We start from the raw sequence: 24,211 nt of genomic DNA, 5'->3' as shown, positions 1-24,211 counted from the left end.
CTATTACACCTACATAGCATTCTGACACAGCCAAACTTTCTATTACACCTACATAGCATCCTGGAACAGCCAGACTTTCTATTACACCTACATAGCATACCGGCACAGCCAGACTTTCTATTACACCTACATAGCATCCCGGCACAGCCAGACTTTCTATTACACCTACATAGCATCCCGGCACAGCCAAACTTTCTATTACACCTACATAGCATTCTGACACAGCCAAACTTTCTATTACACCTACATAGCATCCCGGAACAGCCAGACTTTCTATTACACCTACATAGCATACCGGCACAGCCAGACTTTCTATTACACCTACATAGCATCCCGGCCCAGCCAGACTTTCTATTACACCTACATAGCATTCTGACACAGCCAAACTTTCTATTACACCTACATAGCATCCCGGAACAGCCAGACTTTCTATTACACCTACATAGCATCCCGGCACAGACAGACTTTCTATTACACCTACATAGCATCCCGGTACAGCCAAACTTTCTATTACACCTACATAGCATCCCGGCACAGCCAGACTTTCTATTACACCTACATAGCATTCTGACACAGCCAGACTTTCTATTACACCTACATAGCATCCCGGCACAGCCAGACTTTCTATTACACCTACATAGCATCCCGGCACAGCCAGACTTTCTATTACACCTACATAGCATCTCGGCACAGCCATACTTTCTATTACACCTACATAGCATACCGGAACAGCCAGACTTTCTATTACACCTACATAGCATCCCGGAACAGCCAGACTTTCTATTACACCTACATAGCATCTCGGCACAGCCAGACTTTCTATTACACCTACATAGCATCCCGGCCCAGACAGACTTTCTATTACACCTACATAGCATCCCGGCACAGCCAGACTTTCTATTACACCTACATAGCATCCCGGCACAGCCAGACTTTCTAGTACACCTACATAGCATCCCGGCACAGCCAGACTTTCTATTACACCTACATAGCATCCCGGCACAGCCAAACTTTCTATTTCACCTACATAGCATCCCGGCACAGCCAGACTTTCTATTACACCTACATAGCATCCCGGCACAGCCAGACTTTCTATTACACCTACATAGCATACCGGCACAGCCAGACTTTCTATTACACCTACATAGCATCCCGGCACAGCCAGACTTTCTATTACACCTACATAGCATCCCGGCACAGCCAGACTTTCTATTACACCTACATAGCATCCCGGCACAGACAGACTTTCTATTACACCTACATAGCATCCCGGTACAGCCAGACTTTCTATTACACCTACATAGCATCCCGGCACAGCCAGACTTTCTAGTACACCTACATAGCATCCCGGCACAGCCAGACTTTCTATTACACCTACATAGCATCCCGGCACAGCCAGACTTTCTATTACACCCACATAGCATCCTGGAAAAGCCAGACTTTCTATTACACCTACATAGCATCCTGGCACAGACAGACTTTCTATTACACCTGCATAGCATCCCGGGACAGACAGACTTTCTATTACACCTACATAGCATCATGGCACAGACAGACTTTCTATTACACCTACATAGCATCCCGGCACAGCCAGACTTTCTATCACACCTACATAGCATCCCGGCACAGCCAGACTTTCTAGTACACCTACATAGCATCCCGGCACAGCCAGACTTTCTATTACACCTACATAGCATCCCGGCACAGCCAGACTTTCTATTACACCTACATAGCATCCCGGCACAGCCAAACTTTCTATTTCACCTACATAGCATCCCGGCACAGCCAGACTTTCTAGTACACCTACATAGCATCCCGGCACAGCCAGACTTTCTATTACACCTACATAGCATCCCGGAACAGCCAAACTTTCTATTACACCTACATAGCATACCGGCACCGCCAGACTTTCTATTACACCTACATAGCATCCCGGCACCGCCAGACTTTCTATTACACCTACATAGCATCCCGGCACAGTCAAACTTTCTATTACACCTACATAGCATCCCGGGAGAGACAGACTTTCTATTACACCTACATAGCATCCCGGAACAGCCAGACTTTCTATTATACCTACATAGCATCCCGGCCCAGCCAAACTTTCTATTACACCTACATAGCATCCCGGAACAGCCAGACTTTCTATTATACCTACATAGCATCCCGGCACAGCCAGACCTTCTATTACACCTACATAGTATCCTGGCACACCCAGACTTTCTATTTTACCTACATAGCATCCCGGCACAGCCAGACTTTCTATTACACCTACATAGCATCCCGGAACAGCCAGACTTTCTATTACACCTACATAGCATCCCGGCACAGCCAGACCTTCTATTACACCTACATAGTATCCTGGCACACCCAGACTTTCTATTTTACCTACATAGCATCCCGGCACAGCCAGACTTTCTATTTTACCTACATAGTATCCTGGCACACCCAGACTTTCTATTTTACCTACATAGTATCCCGGCACAGGCATACTTTCTATTACACCTACATAGCATCCCGGAACAGCCAAACTTTCTATTACACCTACATAGCATCCCGGCACCGCCAGACTTTCTATTACACCTTCATAGCATCCCGGAACAGCCAAACTTTCTATTACACCTACATAGCATCCCGGCACCGCCAGACTTTCTATTACACCTACATAGTATCCTGGAACAGCCAGACTTTCTATTACACCTACATAGCATCCTGGCACAGCCAGACTTTCTATTACACCTACATAGCATCCCGGCACAGCCAGACTTTCTATTACACCTACATAGCATCCCGGCACAGCCAGACTTTCTATTACACCTACATAGCATCATGGCACAGCCAGACTTTCTATTACACCTACATAGCATTCTGGCCCAGCCAGACTTTCTATTACACCTACATAGCATCCCGGCACAGCCAGACTTTCTATTACACCTACATAGCATACCGGAACAGCCAGACTTTCTATTACACCTACATAGCATCCCGGCCCAGCCAGACTTTCTATTACACCTACATAGCATCCCGGCACAGCCAGACTTTCTAGTACACCTACATAGCATCCCGGCACAGCCAGACTTTCTATTACACCTACATAGCATCCCGGCACAGCCAGACTTTCTATTACACCCACATAGCATCCTGGAAAAGCCAGACTTTCTATTACACCTACATAGCATCCCGGCACAGACAGACTTTCTATTACACCTACATAGCATCCCGGGACAGACAGACTTTCTATTACACCTAAATAGCATCATGGCACAGACAGACTTTCTATTACACCTACATAGCATCCCGGCACAGCCAGACTTTCTATCACACCTACATAGCATCCCGGCACAGCCAGACTTTCTAGTACACCTACATAGCATCCCGGCACAGCCAGACTTTCTATTACACCTACATAGCATCCCGGCACAGCCAGACTTTCTATTACACCTACATAGCATCCCGGCACAGCCAAACTTTCTATTTCACCTACATAGCATCCCGGCACAGCCAGACTTTCTAGTACACCTACATAGCATCCCGGCACAGCCAGACTTTCTATTACACCTACATAGCATCCCGGAACAGCCAAACTTTCTATTACACCTACATAGCATACCGGCACCGCCAGACTTTCTATTACACCTACATAGCATCCCGGCACCGCCAGACTTTCTATTACACCTACATAGCATCCCGGCACAGCCAAACTTTCTATTACACCTACATAGCATCCCGGGAGAGACAGACTTTCTATTACACCTACATAGCATCCCGGAACAGCCAGACTTTCTATTATACCTACATAGCATCCCGGCCCAGCCAAACTTTCTATTACACCTACATAGCATCCCGGAACAGCCAGACTTTCTATTATACCTACATAGCATCCCGGCACAGCCAGACCTTCTATTACACCTACATAGTATCCTGGCACACCCAGACTTTCTATTTTACCTACATAGCATCCCGGCACAGCCAGACTTTCTATTACACCTACATAGCATCCCGGCACAGCCAGACTTTCTATTACACCTACATAGCATCCCGGAACAGCCAGACTTTCTATTACACCTACATAGCATCCCGGCACAGCCAGACCTTCTATTACACCTACATAGTATCCTGGCACACCCAGACTTTCTATTTTACCTACATAGCATCCCGGCACAGCCAGACTTTCTATTTTACCTACATAGTATCCTGGCACACCCAGACTTTCTATTTTACCTACATAGTATCCCGGCACAGGCATACTTTCTATTACACCTACGTAGTATCCCGGCACAACCCAGATTTTGTATATGCGCTCTGCTGCTTATGTTGGTGCCATGTAAAAGATATGTAGGACTGTTTTTCATCAGTATGTATTCCTTTGCTAATTGAGGAACAGTTTTTACTCACCTTCTGCTCTTGAAGCTGAGCCTTGATCACCTTCACCTCACCGGAGGGAGGTTTCTGGGCCTCGGTGAGCTCCTCCATTTCTGACAGCCAGTTCAGGACTGCCTCAATGGTTTCAGGTGGCTCAGAGCTCTGCCAGTCTGGCAATGTCAGGGCACCCTGAGCAACCTGCAAAGACAGCACAAGCACCATGATGAACGATCTACACAACTTTATGGGGACCACAATGGGTGTCAGTTCTAGATCTAGTGGACAAGGGAGGATAGCAGATCTAAAGAGTGATTTTAACTTGGTGCTATGCAGTATATATATATATATATATATATATATATATATATATATAAGCCGTGATGTATAAATGTATAAATGGTGTTGGGGTAATTTTGCTTGTATTCTTTACTTCCTCTCTGAGAGGGGCATGCACCGAGGGAACCTATACCCTGAGCGTGTCAGTCTCACCTCACATAAACTATCGGGTGGTCCTGTATGTGAAGGATAGCATAAAATCGAACATAATAAAAGTTAGTGAGGTGAACATAGAGTCCGTTTGAGTTACGTTAGAATTTGGTAATCACACAGTAACTTGTGTAGGTGTGATTTATAGGCCCCCAGGACAAATAGAAGAGTTAGATAATCTACTAATTGAGGAAATAGCTAAAATGACAACGAAGGGGGATTATTTAAAAATTGCAATACTGAAAGCAACAGAAAATTGCATTAAGCTTGTCAGTAAAAACAAAAAATGTAAGAAACCACTGTGGTACTCTGCAGATGTGGCCAACATAGTATAAAAGTTAGCATTTAGTAATTATTAAAAAAAAACAGAGTGAGGAAGACAGAATGATCTATAAGACTAGGCAGAAAGAGGCTAAGCAAGTTATAAGAACCTCCAGAGCACACATAGAAGAGAAAATAGCACAGTCAGTAAAACAGGGGGATAAAACATTGTTTAGATACATAAATGAGAAAAGGAAAGAAAAACAAGGATTAGTTAGATTAAAAACAAAAGAAGGAAGGTATGTAGCAGAGGATAAAGGTCTAGCTTATTGCCTCAATGAATATTTTTGTTCAGTATTTACAGATGAAAATGAAGGAAAGGGACCGCAGTTAGGAAAAGGGATAAATGAGTCATTTGGTACACGTGAGTTTACAGAGGGGGAGGTTTTATTTCAACTGTCAAAATTAAAGACAAATAAGTCAATGGGACCTAATGGCAAAACCATTAACAGATTTATTTAACCAATCATTGTTAACAGGAGTAGTCCCCGAAGATTGGAAGTTAGCGAATGTTGTGCCCATTCACAAGAAAGGTAGTAGGGAGGAGTCCCACAACTATAGGCCAGTAAGCCTTACTTCAGTAGTGGGGAAAGTGATGGAAACCATGTTAAAGGATAGGATTGTTGAACATCTAAAATCACATGGATTTCAAGATCAGAGACAACATGGGTTTACTTCAGGGAGATCATGCCAAACTAATCGTATTGATTTTTTGATTGGTAACTAAAATAATAGATCAGGGTGGTGCAGTAGACATTGCTTACCTAGATTTCAGTAAGGCTTTTGACACTGTTGCACATAGAAGGCTCATCAATAAACTGCAATCTTTGAGTTTGGATTCCAATTGCGTTGAATTGGTAAGGCAGTGGCTAAATGACAGGCAACAGAGGGTTGTAGTCAATGGAGTATATTCGAAGCTTGGGCTTGTCACCAGTGGGGTACCTCAGGGATCTGTACTTGGACCCATTCTCTTTAATATTTTTATTTGCGATATTGCAGAAGGTCGTGATGGTAAGGTGTGTCTTTTTGCTGATGATTCTAAGATATGTAACAGGGTTGATGTTCCAGGAGGGATAAGCCAAATGATTTAGGTAAACTAGAAAAATGGTTAGAGCTGTGGCAACTGACATTTAATATGGATAAGTGCAAGATAAGAGTATAGGATATTTGATACCCTACTAACCTCAACATCTGAGGAAAGGGATTTAGGAGTAATTATTTCAGATGACTTAAAGGTAGGCAGACAATGTAATAGAGCAGCAGGAAAGGCTAGCAGAATGCTTGGTAGTATCGCTAGAGGTATTAGCAGTAGAAAGAGGGAAGTGCTCATGCCATTGTACAGAACACTGGTGAGACCTCACTTGGAGTATTGTACACAATACTGGAGACCGTATCTCCAGAAGGATATTGATACTTTAGAGAAAGTTCAGAGAAGGGCTACTAAACTGGTTCATGGATTGCAGGATAAAACTTACCAGGAAAGGTTAATGGATCTTAACGTGTATAGCTTGGAGGAAAGACGAGACAGGGGGGATATGATAGAAACATTTAAATACATAAAGGGAATCAACACAGTAAAGGAGGAGACTATATTTAAAAGAAGAAAAACTACCACAACAAGAGGACATAGTCTTAAATTAGAGGGACAAAGGTTTAAAAACAATATCAGAAAGTATTACTTTACTGAGAGGGTAGTGGATGCATGGAATAGCCTCCCAGCTGAAGTGGTAGAGGTTAACACAGTAAAGGAGTTTAAGCATGCGTGGGATAGGCATAAGGCTATCCTAACTATAAGATAAGGCCAGGGACTAATGAAACTTAGGCATGTGCATGGGGAAAATTTTCGGTTTGGTTCGGAAATTCGGGACTTCGGCAATTCGGCACTTCAAGACTTCGGAACTTCGGCAACTTCGGAACTTCGGCACTTCAGCACTTCGGAACTTCGGCACTTCAACACTTCGGAAATTCGGCACTTCAGCACTTCGGAATTTCGACACTTCGGAAATTCTGCAACTTCGGCACTTCGGAATTTCGGGACTTTGGCACCTCGGGACTTCTCTTGCAGCCGCTTGGTATTAGGGAGTTATCTACCAAAAGGCTGAAAGAGCTAAATTGGTCTTTCAGCCAAATTTACTAATACTAAGTAAAAATTACTTAGTATTAGTACATTTTGCCCCTACTCGCTATACCGCGAGTAGGGGCATGTCTAGTAAACAGTGAGCAGCCTGTGACTGCTCACTGTTTAAAAATAAATAAATAAAAAGTGCTTATAAAGCCTTGCCCCGCCCTGTGATTAGGCTCAGAGCCCTCTGATTGGTGGGTTTAAGCCATCCAATCAGAGTGCTCTGACAGGTAAATGAAGAGACTGACAGGTAAGCCCTGCGATTAGGCTCACAGCACTCTGATTGGTTAGTTTGAATTTTCCCACAATGTGTAATTTGACTCATAACTCTCTGATTGGTTACTTAATGCACCAATCAGAGAGTTATGAGTCAAATTACACAGCATGGGAAAATCCCAAATAACTTTTCCACGCTGTGTAAAATTACACAGAGCACTCTGATTGGTGGATTTCAAACCAACCAATCAGAGTGCTGTGACAGGTAAATGTAGAGATTTACCTGTCAGTCTCTTCATTTACCTGTCAGAGCAGGTGTGGGGCCAGGGGGTGGGGGCCAGGGGGGAGGACATTAGGCCCCCCCCTTATTCTGATTTAGGGCCCCCACCCACAGCTCAGGGGTGGGGGCCCGGGGGGAGGACAATAGGCCCCCCACTATTTTACATTAGGGCTCAGGGGTCAGGGCTCTGGGGTGGGGGCCAGGGGGGAGGACATTAGGTCCCCCACCTTATTCTGATTTAGGGCTCCCACCCGCCGCTCAGGGGTGGGGGCCCGGGAGGAGGACAATATGTCCTCCCCCATTATTTTACATGAGGGCCCCCACCCGCCGCTCAGGGGTGCGGGCCGGGAGGGGCTCGGGAGGGGGACCTTATTTTTTTTAATTTTTTTTACAGTGAGCAGCCACAGGCTGCTCACTGTTTAATAGATATGCCCCTACTCGCGGTATAGCGAGTAGGGGCATAATTTACTAATACTAAGTAATCTTTACTTAGTATTAGTAAATTTGGCTGAAAGACCAATTTAGGTCTTTCAGCCTTTTAGTAGATAGCTCCCTAATACCGTGGGAATTAGGGAGTTATCTACTTATTCATTCCTGTCATTACATTGACTGGCCAAGTAACTTACATTTTATATGAATGTATGTTACTTGATTGTTGTAAGGGTTGCAAGTGCTTACAGCTGAATCCTGGGTATGTTTGTATACTTTTTATTTAAAATTGTTTACAATGTAACATTCTTCTTCTTTCACTGGGTAAGTATATAAGTACTTAGGCAATACTGTGCTTCGGAACTTCGGCACTTTGACATTTTGGAACTTCGGCAACTTCGGAACTTCGGCACTTCGGAAATTCAGTAATTTCGGAACTTCGGGACCTCGGCAATTTGGCACTTTGGCAATTCGGACATTCGGAAGTACCTGAATGTCCGAATTTTCCGAAATTCGTCCGAATTCATATTCGGACCGAAGCGAATTGAACATGTCTAATGAAAATATTTCAAAATATTGGGCAGATTAGATGGGCCGAATGGTTCTTATCTGCCGTCACATTCTATGTTTCTATCTGAAATACTGACAGCAACCCTTTAAGAGACTCAGCATTAGTAAAGGTCAGCTCCAACCCCTATAGGCGTAGATAGCAAGAGGTCCATATCTGGATTACTCTTAGCTTTAGGGAGAACTTTAAACATGTGTAAATCGTTGTATCTCATGTGCAGTTGAGACTTGCTTGACATTTCACATCTGAACTTACCAAAACGTTTGTAATAGTAAAACTAGGCCAATACTGTCATACGCCTCTCTAAAATAAGTACTCCTTTAAATAAGGCACATGGTCAGTTCTCAAGTGGGGCCTCTTAAACACTGAATAAAATTCAGCTTTGGGGATGGCGGGCTGGAGCCAGCGTTCTACTCGAACAAACAGGACCCTGAAGGGGCAGGTAGGGCCTAGACAGAACAGGGACTTGTGAGAGTGAGGAGGAGCATAGAAAGTGAAATAGAAGGGTGTTATCATATAAATAGGAGGCCACTTTCCCAGGCAATCAGACATCATCATTTTTCTGGCTTGGTAACAGCTTCCCGTCCTCCCTCCCTTGTGGATGTTGTTTGTTTATTTTATGTTCTAATTCTTGTCTCTTGTCACAGCGAGTAGAAAAAGGTCCTTGTGAACTAGGGTTGGACCAGTGGTCCATGGGACAATGGATGTTCACGGCTGATCCCTCCCAAACTTGAGTACCCATTGAGCCAAAGGCCAGCTGGTGGTTAGCATTACGTTAATGTAAGGTCAGGTTTGAGGCAATTTGGTGGTTAGGATGAGGGGGGAGGACAGACGCCCAGGTTGTTGAGATAGGTTGGCAAGTTTGTACTGTTGAAAGTTGGTTTTATATTATATTAATATGTTTGAGTTGATGTTAATAACATCTGTTGTTAAGTTAATAAAGCTGTGGTCTGTTGGTCACCAAATGTGTTTTGAGTCTCATTATTTAGGATGTAATGGGTTCCCACTACAAAGTTCCCACTACCTTCGCATATGCACTGTTGGGTTCTGTGCATATACAAGGATTTGCCTGGAATGACAGTATTAAAGAGACATTGTTGACACGTAACTACTTAATCTCACTGACACTGCAGTGGATATAGACTCCCCTGACTCCAACCTTCAGTTCAGCTTTAAACCATTTTTCATGTTTTAATGCTAAACGAGGTTCCAAGATTGCTCCATTTGACCCAGGGATGTAGAGTTCGAAACATCTTTAGTCACTGTGACGAACCACCTGGCACCCCGACCGGATGCCCCAAATGCTCACCAAGGACTCCAAGCACTCTACCAGACTCCATCAGCACCGAAGTCCCCACTTCCAGCGTTACAACTTTGCTGGAGTCTCGCCGTCCTCCACCCACCCTGGACCCAAGACCAGGATCCAGCTTACAGTGGGCAGACCTCTCCTACTCCAGAGAGTGTAGCAGGCTGCTCTTACAAGAGCAAGTGATTATAACCCAGGGGAGGATAGTGATATAGCAATCCCCAGGGTAGATACAGCCATTTCCCCCACACATGAGACGAGGCTCTATGATGAGGGTAAGCAGGAACACGTTTAATGGGAGCCACAACTGGCCTTATGTGCAAGTCCCCATGCAAGGGGCACTCCCCCCTGGACCTGAGAGTAAACCACAGTATAAACAATTACACAACCACATTGGCTCTCAGATCCAGGACACTCCCATACATATTTAGATAATTGAGTCATGGACTGTACTAACTCAGTTATCTCCTGGCAGAAAAACACAAATTTTTATAAAAAACAAAAAACAAATTCCCTGTTAGCCCTAATCTGGTTGACCAACATATCTAAAAATCACCCAGATCAGTTCAGGAATTTCCTGAAAGTCTTATTTTTGACCGACCGCACGAATGGTCCCATACCCAAAACAGTTCTAGAGAATCAGGGCTTGCGGCTGGTCTAGTTCGGTAGTTTGGAAAACGAACAAACTACCGACTATAGTCAATGTTCTTACCCTGGAGCTTATTCCCCTCATCCAGACGAACGATTTCACTGAACAGTGCCCTTCTAAATTGTATAGAACTGAATGCAGGTGGCGATGGAAGTCCAGCGGTGTTCGGGAGTTTCTGTGTCCGATTTTAATTCCAGGAGATTCATGCCCAAACACCGCTGCCTGCGTTCATACGAACAAGATGGCCACCACCTCGTGGTTGTCCATAGGAATTGCGGCCACCCAGACGAACAATTAAAACACTGTGGTGAGAACCGTTCCGAGGTGTTAATAGGTGTTAACAAGCTCCAGGGTGGTCTCTGGATCGTGCGGTTGTTCGGTAGTTGAACAGAACAATGTTAAAATAGGAGAGGAATGCAATCTACTGAACAAAATAGCAAACAGGCATGAACAAGGTATATTATGAGCCTTTTTGCATGGCTCATTAGCTTTAATGTTAAAAGAACACTATAGTCACCCAGACAGCTTTAGCTTAATGAAGCAGTTTTAGTGTATAGATCATGCCTCTCAGGTTTTACTGCTCAATCCTCTGCCATTAAGGAGTTAAATCACTTTGTTTCTGTTTATGCCGCCCTAGTCACACCTTCCCTGGCTGTGATTGACAGAGCCTGCATGAAAAAAAAAAAACTGGTTTAATTTTCAATCAGATGTAATTTACCTTAAAGGGACACTATAGTCACCAGAACAACTACAGCTTATTGAATTTGTTCTGGTGAGTATACTCAATTCCTTCAGGCTTTTTGCTGTAAGCACTGTCTTTTCAGAGAAAATGCAGTGTTTACATTACAGCCCTAGGGATAACTTCACTGGCCTCTCCTCAGATGGCTGTTAGAGATCCTTCCTGGGTCATGGCTGCCTAAAATGCATCCAAACATTCAGTATGTCCTCCCTCTGCATGCAGACACTGAACTTTCCTCATAGAGATTCACTGATTCAATTCATCTCTATGAGGAGATGCTGATTGGCCAGGGCTGTGTTTGAATCATGCTGGCTCTGCCCCTGATCTGACTCTTTGTCAGTCTCAGCCAATCCTATGGGGAAGCATTGTGATTGGATCAGGCTATCAGCAGACTGCTTGTTTTTTTGAGGCAAACAGCATGTAGATCTACAGCTTCTGTCTTGAATACAGTAATAATTTGCTCTATTTATGGAGGCATGAGGGGCCATGGGGGGCTAGATGGTGGTTTTAACACTATAGGGTAAGGAATACATGTCTGTGTTCCTGACCCTATAGTGATCCTTTAAACTATTTTATATCTTGCTCTGTTAATATAACTTTAATCACATACAGGAGGCTCTTGCAGGGTCTAGCAAGCCATTAACATAGCAGGGGATAAGAAAATCTTAATTAAACAGAACTTGCAATAAAGAAAGCCTAAATAGGGCTCTCTTTACAGGAAGTGTTTATGGAAGGCTGTGCAAGTCACATGCAGGGAGGTGTGACTAGGGTTCATAAACAAAGGGATTTAACTCCTAAATGGCAGAAGATTGAGCAGTGAGGCTGCAGGGGCATGTTCTATACACCAAAACTGCTTCATTAAGCTAAAGTTGTTCAGGTGACTATAATGTCCCTTTAATCTCTCTCAATTAAAAATCCCTAATTCTTTTTTACTTTTGTTCCACTTACTTACACGGTGTCCTGTACTGGTGAATTGATGTACATTACTGTTTTATTATTACTGTTAACATTATTATATGTTTGAAATATAACATTTTAAAATATTTATAATTTAGGGCTGCTGGATTCAAGTAATTCCACACTTACTGGATATACAGATTGTATTCACGTTGTAAATCGATGTCCGATATGGCAACACTAGTAACACGCCAATTCGGTTTGTAAGACAATCTGAGGATTTTTGTTGATGGATAATATAGAATATCCCAATACTTTTCCATTTCATACAATTCTAATGGTTTTTCAAATGAATCATTGCCACTCAGATTGGGGGCAAGCTTGGATCCAACATGATTACATCATCATATTACCGGAGTCAATCTACTCTAAAGCTTTTGTCAGTGCCATATAACAAACATACATACTGTTTTTCTGAAGGCGTCCCACTGGCCCATTCGGTACTGGGATTCCGTTTGTACTTCCCTACTGGACTGGACCTGCAAAGATAACGTGTGTACATTACACAGAACCTCAGAGTACAGTAATGTAATCTGTGGGTATTCAAACATGCATAAACCAGTAACATCATCATTAACTGCAAAAAGTAAATGGTTTGCGATGCATAGCGAAGACTAAAACAATGTAATAGCTCACAGTATCTCAGGAGCATCTCGAATGAGTCACTGGCTGCAGAATTCAAAATTACGAGACTGGAACCGGGTAACGGACCGTGCCCAGTAACACAAATATTCACAACACATTTTATTGTAACTTCCATACATTTAGTCTGTTGGTTTATTTCGATTAATTGGTTGTACTGTTTTATATTTCCACAAATCAGTTAGATTAAACTAAACGCTGGGAATGATGGAGACAGATAAGACATCAAGATGAGTGCCATTTGTAGTGACGGTGATGTCATAAAATAAAGTGTTAGAATATTATAGCGTCACAACATTTAGAAGAGATAATCACGGTTATTCCAGCATCCAGAGGTAACAGTGAATCACAAGGAGACTACAAATTATTCCTATGTGTTACACCAGCCAAGGTCCATAAATCTGGACTGAACGTGGATTTCATATTGCTTCCAAAACTCCCAAATGCACGTCGGTCAACCTTACTGGCTGATAGATAAATATAGGCCCCACCACCTCCTAGACAAAGAACTTCGTTATAACCAGGGCACCCCTTAAAATTGGCCCCAATCTCCACACATCTAAAAAATCTAAAGAAATTACCAGAAAGGAAACCACCCCAAAAAGCAGGAATAGATCAAATGTACTACTACTACTCTCTAATACCATATCTATGTGTTACTACTGACATTATGTGCTAAAACCAATGGTGGCACCATAGCTGGACTAACGGGGCTATAGCTCCACATGTCTGGCAGGGGAACATCTTCCTCCCATCCCTGTTCAATTTGTCCTGGCTCTCTCCCAGTAGTACAGTTCTGGATTGCAGTGACTTTGCGTAGAGCCAGGACTATCCTCTTGCTGTTACACTGAAGATACTTCCACAGAACGGCATTAGTAGGATTCTGACAGAAAGAACTTTGGGCTTCTGGCTGTCAGACTCAACAACAGCATTAACTACCTGGAGGACAGCAGATATGGAACGAAGCCACAGTCACTAGACCACCCACATGTCGGGAAGCAATAAATATTTACCTCATATAATATATACCTCATATAATATTACCACATATAATGTATACCTCATATAATATATACCTCATATAATATTTACCACATATAATATATACCTCATATAATATATACCTCATATAATATTTACCACATATAATATATACCTCATATGATATATACCTCATATAATATATACCTCATATAATATTTACCACATATAATATATACCTCATACAATATATACCTCATATAATATATACCACATATAATATATACCACATATAATATATACAATATATACCTCATATAATCTATACCTCATATAATATTTACCACATATAATATATACCTCATATAATCTATACCTCATATGATATATACCTCATATAATATATACCTCATATAATATTTACCACATACAATATATACCTCATATAATATATACCTCATATAATATTTACCACATATAATATATACCTCATATAATATATACCTCATGTTGGAAGGCAGGGCCTGTATTTGTGGGAGGGGCTATAGACCTACATAAGGGACTCCCCCCTTCCTTCACTTACCTTCGTTGGTCTAGACGAATAGCCTGTTACTCGCAGGCCTCCGTTGCTCCCGACTTCCTGGTTGATTCGTCATTTCCGGCGAGACGCGGCGCCCTCCTCTGACGTCACGCGCCGACCACCGGCTCCTATTCCGGTACGAACGGCGGTTTCCAGCCCTACTCACCTACCCGGTCCGGTGCGGTAAGCGAAGCTCACACACGGGCACACATTACAGAGACTCCACTACCGCATAGGAGTCTCTGTTTTTCGGCCGCCGGGGGTGTTATGAGTGTGGGGAAAGGGGGGGGGGGAAGACCGGCAATCTCCTTACTGCCGGACGGGAACAGGCTCAACCAGACCCCTATAACGTTAGGGGTCCCTGTTCCCGCCGACCACACACATAGGGGGGTACTGCCATTGCTTATACATAAGAAGCAATATGGTCACAACTGCTTTATATATGTGGTATTATATTTACAGTTACATAAGTTATATATATATATATTTATAATCTTGCTGCTGGTTGACCCTTAGTTCAGCCAGCCACCATCATTTGTTATGCAGTTAAATAAGCAATAAGAGTTTCAACTGTTATATGTATAGGTGGTATTAGTATTAACATACATGAAGTGATATTATAGATTTATAAACCATCTAGGTCTTACGCATATATTGATAATAAGATGCTGGATAAAGTTATATAAACATTTAAATATAATGTATGATTTGTTTGTTTAAAAAAATAAATTCTTGTCATATATGGTTACTGATTGGTTTTAAGGTATATTAAGAATTATTCTGCAAGTAGAATAGTGATGTTAAGTCTTAAGCCATACGTGATGTACGTTGGGGGGGGGTGGGGGGGAACGATACTACGCCTATTTTATTTAAGTTCCTTATGAGAGTACATGATCAAAATTCTCATGCCCCCAGGAATCCGCATAAACCTTGGACGGTCCACCTAAACTAAAACCCCCTACTCAAGAGACACCCGAATCTCTTACACAGAACCGGTGCTCAGTTTTCTGCAGGTATGTTGGTCACACGCTTTTCTGTTCTACAAGGCCTTGTCAGTTAATTCCCTGCCCCTTAATCAGAGGTCCGCAAGGCCAACTCCCATCCTCCACTTCGAGGTACATTTACGCCCCTCGGGCCAAATCATAGTTAGCCGCCTCGCAATTATATAGAGAGGGCGACACCTGTCACTACCAACCCCCCCCCCCCTTTCCTCGCTACTTACCATTGGAGAGGCAACATCCCGTTTCACTGGGCAGGTTACCATACCCCTCGCGCCAAATCATAGATAGAGCCTCTCTAGCCACTTGGCACTATCAGGGCCTCACCTGCCACGAAGCCTAGATTTAATTTTTCGCCATCTGGCACTAGCTAGCTACCGGCTATTCGCCAACAAACCACCAACAATGCCTATTATTACTTTCAGTATGTCTCTGCTCCCAGGCGATGGTGATGACATGTCAATCCCTAGCACCCCGGCTAGGTCACATACCCCGACACGTAAGGACGACATAGGAAATCCCTCGTCCATCAGATCGTGGACTATCCCTCGCATCACGGCGGAGTTGCGCAAACGCAGTATCCCTTTCCCAGCCACGGCCAGGAAAGCAGAACTGTTCAAACTGCTTAGAACAAACACCCTTAGTACGGACGCGGGGGAAGGCACTAGTAGCTCCCAAGACCCGACCCTCCATGCTATGGTTGCCTCCCTGATTTCTTCTATGGGGAAGGTCAACGACAGACTGGAAAGGCTGGAAGCACGCAGCTCCACCATAGAGCCAACGGTGCCTCTCGTTGTAGCAGCCCCGGTCATACCCACAGAAATAGCGGGTAATCCTATACCTAACAAAGCAGCGGCACACGTTATTAACCCTGCCCACATGGTTCCGGCTAATCTTAAAAAAGACATCCTGGAGGGCAAGGACGTTAACTTGGTCTCGTTGCTCATTGCCTCCCAGGATGTAGTGGAAAACCGCTCTTACGACTACGGGGACATCTCTGTTGTTCTAAAAGCCAGAGACCCCAGACTCAGTAAGAAGTTGACCATTCCCGATTTTGTCCTGTCTTTTGGTATCTTTAGGGATATCCTGTGCACAGTCCATCCGCATAGGAGAGAGGAACTGGACTTATATATGCATAAGCTGGTGGACCTGGGTAGCAAATATGGTGGTTACACTTTTTACGACTACCACAAGTCTTTTTCGTCTAAAGTGTCAGCCACATTGTCCCAGTATGGCATCCAGATGGATTGGAGCCAACTGGACAATGAACTGTTCCTCAGGCACTTTGCGGGGCTCAGGACACCAGCTTGTGCCATATGCATGTCACCCGCTCACTCAGCCTATTTGTGCCCTCTCTGCCCGGACAGCGCTCCCAGCACGTCCGTACAGCACCCCTTTAAAGCTGAGAAACAGACCAGAGACAAATTGGGTCGTCCGGTAGTGTACCTAGGCAAGTCACAAATTTGCAACAACTTTAATGAAGGCTCCTGTGGTTACAGCGCTTGCCGCTTATTACACGTGTGCTCACACTGTTTTCGGGCACACGCGAAGTCCATGTGCACAAATAAAATGTATCAGAAACCTTATTTGTCTCCAGTGAACGTTCCTGTATTTGAACACATGCTGTCCTCTCACCCCTGTAAACACCTGGTGGAATTTTTATGCACAGGTCTCACCCACGGGTTTCACACAGGGCTCATTTACATGCCAACAGGGGTGTTAGAATGTCACAATTTACAATCAGCCACTAATAACCCTACGGCAGTCACTAACTTGCTACAATTGGAAGTTGACCAGGGATTTGTCATTGGGCCTTTTGGTAATCCCCCCTTCTCCAGCTGGAGAACTAACCCTATCGGGCTGGTCTCAAGCAAAAATTCAGATAAACAAAGGCTCATCATTGACCTATCTGCACCTCACTCTTCAGCCATCCCCAGCCTAAACTCACTGATTCCTTCTGAGGAGTTTTCCTTACAGTACTCCACTATTGACCACGCTATTTCAGCTATCAGGTCAGCAGGGGTGGTGGCATGGCTTAGCAAGACGGATATAGTTAATGCTTTTAAACTGTTACCTATACACCCCTCGTTATGGCACCTGCATGGAGTTAAGTGGCAAGAAGCCTACTACTTCTTCACAAAACTCACATTTGGGGCCAAGAGTAGTCCAAGGATCTTTGACACATTCGCAGAAGCTTTGTGTTGGCTCCTCCTTAATACCTGTAGGTGCCAAAACGTGATACACTATCTGGATGATTTCCTGTTCATCAAAGCCAATACCAACCCCCCGTGTAGCCTAGACAAAGCTGTCAAACTATTCACCGCACTCGGGGTCCCCGTATCGCCCACCAAAACTGAAGGTCCAGACACAGCCATCAATTTTCTAGGTATTCTGCTGGATTCAGCAACGATGATGGCCAGCCTCTCTAGTACAAAGATTGATAATATCCTACATGACATTAACCACTACATGCACAGAGGGTCATGCAACCGTAAGGAACTACAATCACTGTTGGGTTCACTGAATTTCGCCATGCGCATAATCCCCCAGGGCAGGGCTTTCATTTCCAGGCTCCTCGCCCTGTTCCCCACCTTCGCCAACGACTATGCCCGCATATCCTTGGACTGCCCTGCGACTGCCGACCTTCAGATGTGGTACAAATTCCTCTCTGACTGGAATGGTAGGAGCATGTTCCTTTCACAGCTGGATTCTCAGTCACCTGTCATTTGGACAGACGCAGCATCATCCGCAGGATATGCGGCCATTTTTGGCACAAATTGGCTCTGGGGGACGTGGCCAACAGAAACACAGGGTATTGAGGGGTTTCACACTAACTCGGCCCTCTTTGAGGTATACCCAATAGTTGCCGCTGCTGTCACTTGGTGTAGGTTGTGGGAAGGTCAGTCAGTACGCTGTTTTCTCTGATAACATGGCAATATGCCACATTATCAACAAAGGCCGCTCTTCCTCTTTGATAATTATGAACTTCATTAGGAAACTGACATGGCTGGCAGCTACCCATCACTTCCAAATTGTATGCTCTCATGTTCCTGGCAGAGACAATACGGCAGCTGACCAGCTATCTCGCTTTCAATTTCAGGCTTTCAGACGGTCCCTACCCTCGGCAGCTCGCTTGGCAACCCCAGCACCAATCTTCCAAGACCTTGTCATGGAGTAGATGTACTACTTCAGCACAGCCTCACTCTCACAAAATTAGCTTTGTCCACTAGCACTCAACACTCATATCATAGAGCATTCCACCTGTATAAACGTTTCATGTCTGACCATCACCTAACCAACTGGTTCGAGGTATCGTCACTAATGGCTTTTGCATCTTTTTGCCACCTTAAGTTAAAATTCTCACACAACACCATTAAGCTTTACCTCACGGGGATACAACACCACATGTACTACTCCTTCCCTAACCACAAAGGGTTCTTAACCTCATACCCCATCCGCACACTACTGAAGGGTATAGCAAAGGCAGACGGTCCATCAACACTCAAAAGATTGGCTATTGACAAAGAGATGTTTAAATCATTGTCCAACCTACTCGATCAGGCACCATTTGAACCCAATACAAATACGGTTATTAAAACCGCCATGTATCTGGCCTTTTATGGGTTTCTCAGACCACGAGAATTCACCGTTAGTGGCCAACTACATAGCCAAGGGTGCCTCCTCACGTCACATCTCACAAAACACACAGACTACTACGTCCTGTCTCTACCTAAGACTAAGACAAGTCAGAGGGGGGAACCAGTTCACATAAACTACTACCCCACGGGTAACAGTTGGTGCCCAGTAAAAGCACTAGACGTTTTCGTAGCCACGCAATCATCACAACCAGCAAAACCTCTACTAATGTTGCACGGTATCATTCTCACCACGGCAAAATTCATGCTTTATGTTCGAATGCTTATCACCCGGCTTGGTCTGAACCCTAGTAGCTACTCGGGGCACTCCTTCAGAATTGGAGCGGCCTCCACAGCCTCTAGCCAAAACGTGGGTCACTGGGTCGGTGGAAGTCCTCAGCTTACGCCACCTACATCCCACACCCAGTCCAAGAGCTTAGGAGGGCTTTCATTAAGATGTCTTCCTAATTAATGTGTTTGTATTTAATGTATTTATGTTTACCAAATAAATGGTTATCTTGCTTTCTCTTTTTGCCCACTTTATTTACCGGCCTACAGCATACATCGGTTTCGGCACACCTCAACCGACTATTTCCTTTTATTGTATTACTCTCCACCAGAGTATTCCATATCATATGAGAATGCCCCGAACACAAATAATATTTACCACATATAATATATACCTCATATAATATTTACCACATATAATATATACCATATATACTCGAGTATAAGCCGAGTTTTTCAGCACTTTTTTGTGCTGAAAAACCCCAACTCGGCTTATACTCGAGTCACTGTCTGTATTATGGCAATTTACATTGCCATAATACAGACTGGGGGCTGTGTGCGGTTACTTACCTCTCCTGCAGCTCCTGTCAGCAAACTCCTCCTCCGCGCCGGTCCGTTCAGCATCTATGTCAGCTCCCAGTGTAAGTCTCGCGAGAGCCGCGGGGTCATAGTGCGGCTCTCGCAAGACTTACAGTGTGAGCTAGTAGAGGGAGCTGACCGGACCGGCGCGGAGGAGAAGGGAGCTGACAGGAGCTGCAGGAGACGTAAGTGCTCCCCCCACTGAACTGCCAATGCCACTGGACCACCAGGGAAGGAGAGGCCACCTCCCTGCCATGTATCAAGCAGGGAGGGGGGACGAAAAAAAAATTAAATAAAATAAAAAATAATAATTAAATTAAAAAAATATAATAAAAAATAATAATAATAAAAAATTATTAAAATAATTTAAAAAAATAATAATAAAATTGCCCACCCCCCACCAAGGCTCAGCTACACACACACACACACACACTGCACTCATACACACACACTGCACTCATATACACACACTGCACTCATACACACATACTGCACTCATATACACACACTGCATTCATATACACACACTGCATTCATATACACACACTGCATTCATATACACACACTGCACTCATGCACACACACTGCACTCATACACACTGCATTTATACACACACTGCACTCATACACACACACTGCACTAATACACACACGCTGCACTCATACACACGCTGCACTCATACACACACTGCACTCATATACACACACTGAATTCATATAAACACACTGCACTCATACACGCACTGCACTCATACACACACACTGCACTCATACATACACACTGCACTCATACACACACTGCATTCATACACACACTGCATTCATACACACACACTGCATTCATACACACACACTGCATTCATACACACACACTGCACTCATACACACACACTGCACTCATACACACACACTGCACTCATACACACACACTGCACTCATACACACACACTGCACTCATACATACACACTGCACTCATACATACACACTGCACTCATACACACACACTGCACTCATACACACACACTGCACTCATACATACACACTGCATTCATACACACACTGCATTCATACACGCACTGCACTCATACACACACGCACTGCACTCATACACACACATCACTCATACACACACATCACTCATACACACACTGCACTCATACACACACTGCACTCATACACACACGCTGCACTCATACACACACTGCACTCATACACACACACTGCATTCATACACACACTGCATTCATACACACACTGCATTCATACACACACTGCATTCATACACACACACACTGCATTCATTATATACACACACTGTAAATAAATATTCAATTAATATAAATTTTAAGGATCTAATTTTATGTAGAAATTAGGGGCCTCGGCTTATATTCGGGTCGGCTTATACTCGAGTATATACGGTACCTCATATAATATTTACCACATATAATATATACCTCATATAGTATTTACCACATATAATATATACCTCATATAATATATACCACATATAATATATACCTCATTTAATATATACAATATATACCTCATATTATATATACCTCATATAATATTTACCACATATAATATATACCTCATACAATATATACCTCATACAATATATACCTCATATAATATATACCTCATATAGCATTTACCACATATAATATATACCTCATTTAATATATACAATATATACCTCATATAATATATACCACATATAATATATACCTCATATAATATATACCTCATATAATATTTACCACATATAATATATACCTCACATAATATTTACCACATACAATATATACCTCATATAATATATACCTCATATAGTATTTACCACATATAATATATACCTCATATAATATATACCTCATACAATATATACCACATATGATATATACCTCATATGATATATACCTCATATAATATTTACCACATATAATATATACCTCATATAATATTTACCACATACAATATATGCCTCATATAATATATACCTCATATAATATTTACCACATACAATATATACCTCATATAATATATACCACATATAATATATGCCTCATATAATATATACCTCATATAATATTTACCACATATAATATATACCTCATATAGTATTTACCACATATAATATATACCTCATATAATATATACCTCATACAATATATACCACATATGATATATACCTCATATGATATATACCTCATATAATATTTACCACATATAATATATACCTCATATAATATTTACCACATACAATATATGCCTCATATAATATATACCTCATATAATATTTACCACATACAATATATACCTCATATAATATATACCACATATAATATATGCCTCATATAATATATACCTCATATAATATTTACCACATATAATATATACCTCATATAATATTTACCATATATAATATATACCTCATATAATATTTACCAAGTATAATATTTACCTCATACAAAATTTACCACATATGATATACAGGATCTCAAAAAAGTGAGTACACCCCTCAATTTTTGTAAATATTTTATTATATCTTTTCATGTGACAACACTGAAGAAATGACACTCGGCTACAATGTAAAGTAGTAAGTGTACAGCCTGTATAACAGGGTAAATGTTCTGTCCCCTCAAAATAACTCAACACACAGCCATTAATGTCTAAACCGTTGGCAACAAAAGTGAGTACACCCCTTAGTGGAAATGTCCAAATTGGGCCCAATTAGCCATTTTCCCTCCCTGGTATCATGTGACTCGTTAGGGTTACAAGGTCTCAGGTGTGAATGGGGAGCAGGTGTGATACATTTGGTGTTATCGCTCTCACACTCTCTCATACTGGTCACTGGAAGTTCAACATGGCACCACATGGTTCTGAGGATCTGAAAAAAAGATTTTTTGCTCTACATAAAGATGGCCTAGGCTATAAGAAGATTGCCAAGATCTTGAAACTGAGCTGCAGCAAGACCATACAGCGGTTTCACAGGACAGGTTCCACTCAGAACAGGCCTGGCCATGGTCGACCAAAGAAGTTGAGTGCACGTGCTTAGCGTGTTGTCTTTGGGAAAAAGATGTATGAGTGCTGCCAGCATTGCTGCATAGGTTGAAGGGATGGGGGGTCAGCCTGTCAGTGCTCAGACCATACACATGGAGGAGTGGAAGAGGACTCCAGTGGCAACCTGTGAAGCTCTGGTGAACTCCATACCCATGAGGGTTAAGGCAGTGCTGGAAAATAATGGTGGCCACACAAAATATTGACACCTTGGGCCCAATTTGGACATTTCTACTAAGGGGTGTACTCACTTTTGTTGCCAACGGTTTAGACATTAATGGCTGTGTGTTGAGTTATTTTGAGGGGACAGAACATTTACCCTGTTATGCAGGCTGTACACTTACTACTTTACATTGTAGCAGAGTGTAATTTCTTCACTGTTGTCACATGAAAAGATATAATAAAATATTTACAGAAATGTGAGGAGTGGACTCACTTTTGTGAGATACTGTAAACCTCATATAATATTTAACTCATACGATATTTACCATATATGATATATACCCCTAGTCTTCAATCATTTAAGAAGGGCCTTAAATCCCATCTCTTCAGGAAAGCGTATGGCCTCCCAGAGTAATCTCTCCCTTACATACCTGTCGCTTGCTCTCCTATGGGATAGTGCTTTGCTCTCTCCTCCAGCTCTGCTTCACTCCTACTTGATATTTCCTATCCTAATGTTTCTAATACCCCACCTCCTATAGACTGTAAGCTCATTTGAGCAGGGTCCTCTTCAACCTATTATTCCTGTAAGTTTTCTTGTAATTGTCTTATTTATTGTTACATCCCCCCCCTCTCAAAATATTGTAAAGCGCTACGGAATCTGTTGGCGCTATATAAATGGCAATAATAATAATAATAATAATACCGCATATATTTACCTCATACGATATTTACTTCATATGGTATATAACTCATGTAATATTTACCTCATATGTTTAATTCATATAATATATAACTCATATAATATTTACTCCGTAATATATACTTCATATAATATAACAGATAATATTTA

The 24,211-nt window shown here is 42.6% G+C and overlaps 1 protein-coding gene across 2 annotated transcripts in view; it reads right to left on the bottom strand.

Annotated features, from left to right (window-relative positions):
* Positions 1–24,211, bottom strand: part of LOC134608260 (microtubule-actin cross-linking factor 1, isoforms 6/7-like) — a 236,079-nt gene that overhangs the window by 130,202 nt on the left and 81,666 nt on the right. For both annotated transcript variants that reach the window (XM_063450947.1, XM_063450948.1), the window contains 2 exons: positions 12,843–12,914; positions 4,396–4,560 (listed from right to left, as the gene is read on the bottom strand). In XM_063450947.1, the coding sequence (XP_063307017.1) occupies positions 4,396–4,560; positions 12,843–12,914 (237 nt within the window). The remainder of the gene's footprint in view (positions 1–4,395; positions 4,561–12,842; positions 12,915–24,211) is intronic.

Source organism: Pelobates fuscus, chromosome 4, assembly GCF_036172605.1.
Source record: "Pelobates fuscus isolate aPelFus1 chromosome 4, aPelFus1.pri, whole genome shotgun sequence".
NCBI lineage: Eukaryota > Metazoa > Chordata > Amphibia > Anura > Pelobatidae > Pelobates > Pelobates fuscus.
The sequence above is the reverse complement of the archived record's forward strand: the minus strand, read 5'-3'. Positions and strand labels throughout refer to the sequence as shown.